The following is a 6,999-nucleotide window of genomic DNA, read 5'->3' as shown; positions in this document are numbered from 1 at the left end:
CACACACACACACACACACACACACACACACACACACACACACCTGCGTCTTCCTCCTCTCCTCCTTCCAATCCTGGCCTCCCTCTTCCTTTCTTCTCATCCTGGGCATTCTAACCGCCTCTCCTCCTATCTCTGCTAGGGTCCTATGGGTCCCCGTGGTCCCCCTGGCCCTCCCGGCAAGAACGGAGATGACGTAAGTAGCCCAGCAAGAAGATGCCCTCGGGCTCTATGGCCCCCATGGGTTGGGTCCCCTAATCACCCCCATGTTCCACCGCATTTGGAAGTGAGACCAGAGGAGAGAGGGCAAGTTCTCCCCAGCGCAGGGACTGCCCTTGACAATAGTCTCTACTCTCGGTGGGATGGTTTCCAGCCACCTTAAAGCAGTCTCCAGCCCATCCTGGAGGAGAGCGGCTTTCTCAGGCCTGACTGCTGTGGCAAGCAGATGGTGAGATTAAAATGCTGCTGACAGAAACAAACATTCCTTTGGAAGGACTGAAATACCACGGAGCTGGGGTCCTAGGGTAGATTAAAGTGAGAGTCAGAGAGAAGATTCTGGGCCCCCCGAAGCTGACCGCCAGCAATTCCAAGAAGCCTGAGACGGGGCACACTGCTCCAGCCCCCGGGGGCATGGGTGTGATGGCCTTTCTCCTCTCTCCAGGGAGAAGCTGGAAAGCCTGGTCGTCCTGGTGAGCGCGGACCTCCTGGGCCTCAGGTGAGCAGGGGCGTGTGGCTGGACCCTTGGGCTTGGCTGCCTTTAGGGTTGCTTTGGGAGCTGTGTCTACAGTGCCGTACTCTAAAGTCCCCTTCTTGTCCTTTTCTTTTCTCTCCAGGGTGCTCGGGGATTGCCCGGAACAGCTGGCCTCCCTGGAATGAAGGGACACAGAGTGAGTCCCTTTCGAGTCCTCTAACCTCCCGAAGTCCCTCACATCCTGCATCCCAGCCCTCCCCCGCAGCATCCCTGTGTGCATATGGTGGGTGGCAGCGGCACATGTCCCGTCCCCAAGGGATGCAGAGTAGACACACCCCAAGAACTTCCTTCCCTGTGTGGGAAAGAAGTTCCCCTTCTAGGACTGGGTGAGACCTGGGGCCGGCGGGGGTGGAGTCTAGCTCAGAGACAGGGAATGGCTGTGGTGACCTCCTGAAGCTTCCTCTCAGGTCTGGGCGAGTGTCACTATGGCTCACCTTGTCCTTCTTTCCCATCTTAGGGTTTCAGTGGTTTGGATGGTGCCAAGGGTGATGCTGGTCCTGCCGGTCCCAAGGTAAGAAGCTGTCTGAATGCCGCGGCCCTCCCCCTCCCCAGGTCCCAGGGAATGAATCCCTCACTCTGTGCTCTCTGCTCTGTAGGGAGAGCCAGGCAGCCCTGGTGAAAACGGAGCTCCTGGTCAGATGGTGAGTGTGGGGGGAAGGGAGGGCAGGGGCGGGAGCCAGGCGGGGGCCTGGGGCCTCGTCTCCCCTCTCATCTGGCTTCTTTTGGTCTGGTTGTCAGGGCCCCCGTGGTCTGCCTGGTGAGAGCGGTCGCCCTGGAGCCCCCGGCCCTGCTGTAAGTACTCCTGTCCCTTTGGAGGGTCCCTGGGTGCTGGGGGAAGTTCCCAGGAGCTGCAGGGACTGGCCAATGTACAGTGGGCATGATGGACCTCCCCTCTTTCCTGCAGGGTGCTCGTGGAAATGATGGTGCTACTGGTGCTGCTGGACCCCCTGTAAGTGTGGCCCCGGGAGGGGAAGGGTCTCGTGCCAGCTCTCAGGTGGACACCGGGGGACGGGCCCCGTTGACCAGAATCCCAGGACTGCTTCCGGCCCAGGGTGTGGTTGGCGGCTCCTCCTTCCTTCTTGCTAACCTCCCCATTTGCCTGTTTCATCACAGGGTCCCACTGGCCCCGCTGGTCCCCCCGGCTTCCCTGGAGCTGTCGGTGCTAAGGTGAGACCCCTGCTTTCCTCTGAGCGTGGCTTTCACTGTCCCAGGTGGCCTGTGGCTCCCTACTCTCTGCACCGGAGGTATCTAGAGTGACAAGAGAGAAGCCATCTCCCAACACCCTGGTCCTGGGGTCCCCTGCTCTGGTCTTAGAGTCCCGATTCTTGGCTCATGCCCCACACCATCTAGGGAGAACACTGGGTCCCCCAGGGTGGCTTCTGACATGTCCTTCTTCCTGACCCAGGGTGAAGCTGGTCCCCAAGGAGCCCGCGGCTCTGAAGGTCCCCAGGGTGTTCGTGGTGAACCTGGCCCCCCTGGCCCTGCTGGTGCTGCTGGCCCCGCTGTAAGTGCCCCCGCCTCAGCTTCCTGTACCACTTTCCAACCTCAGAGTCTTTGCCTGTCACTTACCATCCTGTCTCTGTGCCACAGGGAAACCCTGGTGCTGATGGTCAACCTGGTGCTAAAGGTGCCAATGTAAGTGCCCCGTGGGGACACAGCCCGACCCCTGGCCACTGCCCACTGGCCTCATGCCCTCTGCTCCTGGGCTCAATGTCTGCTCTGCCTCCTACAGGGCGCTCCCGGTATTGCTGGTGCTCCCGGCTTCCCTGGTGCTCGAGGCCCCTCTGGACCCCAGGGCCCCAGCGGCCCTCCTGGTCCCAAGGGCAACAGCGTGAGTACAGCCCTCCCCCTCCTGCCCCAGCCCGTGCACTGGCTCCACGGGCCCCATCTGGGAAGTGAGAACCCGCAGGCCAAGCTGAGTAACCCCAACTCGACTCCTCCTCTTCTCCCCACACAGGGTGAACCTGGTGCTCCCGGCAACAAAGGAGACACTGGTGCCAAAGGAGAGCCTGTAAGTCCCCCGCCATCCTCCCTGCAGCTCAGCCCATCCTGCCCTGGGAGCCCTGTGGGGAGACCCAGGGAGGAACAAGGGCCCCTGATGCTGGGGCCCAACCTCAGGCCCGCTCTGGGACTGGCACGAGGATAGCCCCTCACCTCAGGCTGTCTCCTCCTCTCTGTCCTCTCCAGGGCCCCACTGGTATTCAAGGACCCCCTGGCCCTGCTGGAGAAGAAGGAAAGCGAGGTGCCCGAGGTGAACCCGGACCTGCTGGCCTGCCCGGACCCCCTGGCGAGCGTGTAAGCACCCCGGGCCCCAGGCTTCCCACACACCCAGTGCCTGGAGTCTGTGTACCTGAGCTCACTGGCCTCTCCTTCTGCAGGGTGGACCCGGTAGCCGTGGTTTCCCTGGCGCAGATGGCGTGGCTGGTCCCAAGGTAACCTCTCTTCGTACCTGTGAGGCTGACCCTGCACCCCTGAGCATGGCCTTCCTTTCTGATGGAGTCAAGCCCCCCCCACCGCCCACTCCCAAAGTCCTGAGTGCTCCCCGCTGCAGCTGCAGCTGTAGGGGTGCGTCTCCTCCTCTCTTCACTCTGGGCCTTACCTCGGCCACCCCACCCTCACCAGTGCCCCTCCAAGCTCTCTGAAGCAGTGCCCTCAGTACTCCCCGAGGAAGGTGACACTGGCCCATGGTGAAGGGCCCAGGCTTGAGACCTAACATCACATCTCTGTGACTCTCTCAACAAGGGTCCCACTGGTGAACGTGGTTCTCCTGGCCCTGCTGGTCCCAAAGGTTCTCCTGGTGAATCTGGTCGCCCCGGTGAAGCTGGCCTGCCTGGTGCCAAGGTACGACCCCAGCCTGTTAGCCCAGCTCAGCTAGGACCCTGCCTGTCCTGTGTGGGGGCTGGTATAGGGTGTTCTAGAATGGGCCCATGGGTCTGCCCTCTGCCCCACATCACCCTTTCCCTGCCCCACTTACACCTTTCTGGCTCCTTTTAGGGTCTGACTGGAAGCCCTGGTAGCCCTGGTCCTGATGGCAAAACTGGCCCCCCTGTAAGTACCATGCCCCAGGTCCCCTCCCGCTCTCCTGGCTGCCCACCCTCTGTCCTCACCTCTCTTTCGCTTCTGTGCCTCCCACCCTCAGGGTCCTGCTGGTCAAGATGGTCGCCCCGGACCCCCAGGCCCTCCTGGTGCCCGTGGTCAAGCTGGTGTGATGGGATTCCCTGGACCTAAAGGTGCTGCTGTGAGTATTCAGTGAGGAGCGAGACAGAGCCAGGGACAGACACACGGACCTGCCACCGACTTGCTCTGTGGCCTCAGGCCACTCACACACCCTTCTTGGGCCTCAGTTTCCCTACCTGTAAAATGAGTGACCTTTTCTGTCTCCACCGTCATTGTTCTGGCCCTAGGAATGATTGTTGGTGGCCCGTCCTCCCACGTGCACATGAATAGGTTGAGCCTTTCCTAACAGTCACCCCAAATCTTGGGGGGTTCTCTGAGATTCCAAAGGAGAGACCAGAAGGATGCAAGTCCTTCGCAGTTCAGGTCCCATGTGATAGGAGGACGGAGGGGAGAGGTGAAGTGGGGAGATGGGAGGGCATCTGGTTTAGGGGAGAGGACTGAGGAAGAGGCCAAGGGTCCCAGCCACCAAGGCCAGCGCTGGCATCCCCCAGGGCCCAACACTGACAAACAAAGCCATAACGGCTGTCGGGGAGACATGCCCACTCCGAGCCGGCATTAGGGACCAGGAGGCCCCAGTGCAGCACCTGAGCCCCTCAGCCCTAACTCCCTCTCTCCACAGGGCGAGCCCGGCAAAGCTGGGGAGCGCGGTGTGCCCGGACCCCCTGGTGCTGTTGTAAGTGTCTCCTCTGGTCCCTGCCCTTGACTTACCCCCTCCCTAGGGGTGCAGGAGGCTGTGGCCATCACCAGGGAATCAGGAACCCCCAGAGGACGCCCACCTGCACCCCAGGGCCTCACCACCCTGAATCTTTCCCTCCTCTCTCCCCACAGGGTCCTGCTGGCAAAGATGGAGAAGCTGGAGCCCAGGGACCCCCTGGCCCTGCTGTAAGTGTCCTTGACAGGGAGACCTAGGGAGCAAGAATGGGAAGGCACCCCCGTCTCCCCCACCCCCGGCCTCCTCATGAACACGGCATTCTCCCCGTGGCAGGGTCCTGCTGGAGAGAGAGGTGAACAAGGCCCTGCTGGCTCCCCCGGATTCCAGGTGAGGCCTTGGGCTGGCAGGTGTGGGGAGGTGGAGTGGGAACACCTCTTTGTTTGCTTCCAGATTCTAACCCACCCCCCCTGCTATTTCTCAACTACAGGGTCTCCCTGGCCCCGCTGGTCCTCCTGGTGAAGCAGGCAAACCTGGCGAACAGGTAAGAGGTAGTGACCGGCCAGTCGAGTAGGAAATGCAGGAAGTAGTGAGTGACAGGCCGCAGCTCCTACTGATCAGATGCCCAGCAGCTAGCGGGATCCAGCTTAGGCACCGGGAAGGACTTCCTGTCACGGGGCTACACAGAGGAGAGCAGAGTGCGGGGTGGCATGATCTGGAAGGGGCTTCCTGGCTACTAGTCTGGGCGGTTTCTTTTTTTTAGTTTTTTAAAAAAGTATTTATTTAATTCGATTGATTATTATTTTTAACTTGATCAGAGAGAGAGAGAGAAATTGAGAAAGCAAGCTGCCAGGTCCAGGGCTTAAATCACAATTGGCCATGTGGGAGTCCAGCGCCTTAACTACCCCACCACTTCCCGGGCCCGTGGGTAGCTTCTTTTAAGAACAGCTGAAATACTCTGTGACCATCCCTCAAGCCTCTGATCATAACTGTCGGTCCAAAATTTGTGGAGGGAAGACTCTCCCAAGGAGAGTCGAGGAGCCATTGTACGTAATTCCAGTTCGGTGTTGACCTGTTAATCCTGGAAGCCAAGGGCCAGCCCTCAGGAAGAGGAGTGGGGTGCTGTCTGGTGGGGATGACCCAGGCAGGTGTCGCTCACTGATTCTCCCTCCCCCTCAGGGTGTTCCTGGAGATCTCGGTGCCCCTGGCCCCTCTGGAGCAAGAGTAAGTATTAGTAGAACCTGTCACTGCTCCCATCGAGACGCCCCGCACTCTGTCTTGCCTCTGGGACAGCTGTCATGTGCCCTGTTCTTCCCTTCCAGGGCGAGAGAGGCTTCCCCGGTGAGCGTGGTGTGCAAGGTCCCCCTGGTCCTGCAGGTCCCCGTGGGGCCAACGGCGCTCCTGGCAACGATGGTGCTAAGGTGAGGGTGGCATGTAAGCCACCTGGGGACCAGGTCGCTCCCCCACTGCGGCAGGGGACAGCTGGCAAGGACCAGATGATGTGCATGGAGGGAGAGGGATGGCCGGTGTAGCCTGAAGGCTGGGCTGTCTTTCCTCTCAGCTGGTGTCTGTCTTTGGCCTTGAAGCCAAGCCTGGGAGGTCCTGAGGGGGAGCACAGGGCTCCGACCACTCCCAGGACCCTGAGCCTCACTCTGGTCTTCTTGATCGTCACGTAGGGTGATGCTGGTGCCCCTGGAGCCCCTGGTAGCCAAGGCGCCCCTGGCCTTCAGGGAATGCCTGGTGAACGTGGTGCAGCTGGTCTTCCAGGCCCTAAGGGTGACAGAGTAAGTTCAACCTTCCTCCCCCCTGAGCCCGTCATGGCTCCCATCTCTCTCCCTGCTTTGGGTCCTTTGGCATCTCCCTTTCTCCATGGGGATTCTTTTCTCTTCTCCTTCATCCTCCCTTCTCCTCTGACCTCTTTGCTGACGATCCTCCCCCTGTGGTCCAGGCCCTTCTCCATGAGTTACCACGGCAATGAGAAGTGGAGCTTCTCCTTGATGGGACTCCTTTATTCACCTCCCTGTACAAGTCAGGGGCCCCGAGTAGATACCTTTTCTCCTAAAAGGATCTTAAGTCCTTGGCACAGGTGCAGCCGGGATGGAGATGGGGAGGGTCCTCAGGGTATCAGACATAAGCAGAACACCCTAGATCTTGGCCCACCTGGAAGTCTTAGATGTTGGTGTCTTTAGGGTGATGCTGGACCCAAAGGTGCTGATGGTTCTCCTGGCAAAGATGGCGTCCGTGGTCTGACTGGTCCCATTGGTCCTCCTGGCCCTGCTGGTGCTCCCGGTGACAAGGTGAGGTGACCACCTCCCCACTTCTTCTCTAACACATGTCTTCCCCAGCAAACCTGGGGGGTGGCCCTGCAGGGAGGGCTGGTCCTACCGTGCTGAGCCGGTGACCCAGGACGCGCAGGGAGGAAGAG

At 60.3% G+C, this 6,999-nt stretch overlaps 1 protein-coding gene across 3 annotated transcripts in view; it reads left to right on the top strand.

Moving 5' to 3' along the window:
- COL1A1 (collagen type I alpha 1 chain) overlaps window positions 1-6,999 on the top strand; it is a 24,174-nt gene that overhangs the window by 9,517 nt on the left and 7,658 nt on the right. For all 3 annotated transcript variants that reach the window (XM_006166190.3, XM_014583241.2, XM_014583240.2), the window contains exons 9-33: window positions 140-193; window positions 659-712; window positions 831-884; window positions 1,206-1,259; window positions 1,345-1,389; window positions 1,487-1,540; window positions 1,653-1,697; window positions 1,862-1,915; window positions 2,154-2,252; window positions 2,339-2,383; window positions 2,481-2,579; window positions 2,706-2,759; window positions 2,936-3,043; window positions 3,127-3,180; window positions 3,491-3,589; window positions 3,743-3,796; window positions 3,888-3,986; window positions 4,545-4,598; window positions 4,754-4,807; window positions 4,911-4,964; window positions 5,065-5,118; window positions 5,754-5,798; window positions 5,897-5,995; window positions 6,251-6,358; window positions 6,764-6,871. In XM_006166190.3, coding sequence (XP_006166252.1) covers window positions 140-193; window positions 659-712; window positions 831-884; window positions 1,206-1,259; window positions 1,345-1,389; window positions 1,487-1,540; window positions 1,653-1,697; window positions 1,862-1,915; window positions 2,154-2,252; window positions 2,339-2,383; window positions 2,481-2,579; window positions 2,706-2,759; window positions 2,936-3,043; window positions 3,127-3,180; window positions 3,491-3,589; window positions 3,743-3,796; window positions 3,888-3,986; window positions 4,545-4,598; window positions 4,754-4,807; window positions 4,911-4,964; window positions 5,065-5,118; window positions 5,754-5,798; window positions 5,897-5,995; window positions 6,251-6,358; window positions 6,764-6,871 — 1,701 coding nt within the window. The remainder of the gene's footprint in view (window positions 1-139; window positions 194-658; window positions 713-830; window positions 885-1,205; window positions 1,260-1,344; window positions 1,390-1,486; window positions 1,541-1,652; window positions 1,698-1,861; window positions 1,916-2,153; window positions 2,253-2,338; window positions 2,384-2,480; window positions 2,580-2,705; window positions 2,760-2,935; window positions 3,044-3,126; window positions 3,181-3,490; window positions 3,590-3,742; window positions 3,797-3,887; window positions 3,987-4,544; window positions 4,599-4,753; window positions 4,808-4,910; window positions 4,965-5,064; window positions 5,119-5,753; window positions 5,799-5,896; window positions 5,996-6,250; window positions 6,359-6,763; window positions 6,872-6,999) is intronic.

Source organism: Tupaia chinensis, unplaced genomic scaffold (genome assembly GCF_000334495.1).
Source record: "Tupaia chinensis unplaced genomic scaffold, TupChi_1.0 Scaffold144171_2, whole genome shotgun sequence".
NCBI classification, from domain to species: domain Eukaryota; kingdom Metazoa; phylum Chordata; class Mammalia; order Scandentia; family Tupaiidae; genus Tupaia; species Tupaia belangeri.
Note: the sequence above shows the minus strand (reverse complement) of the source record. Positions and strands in the feature narration are given on the sequence as shown.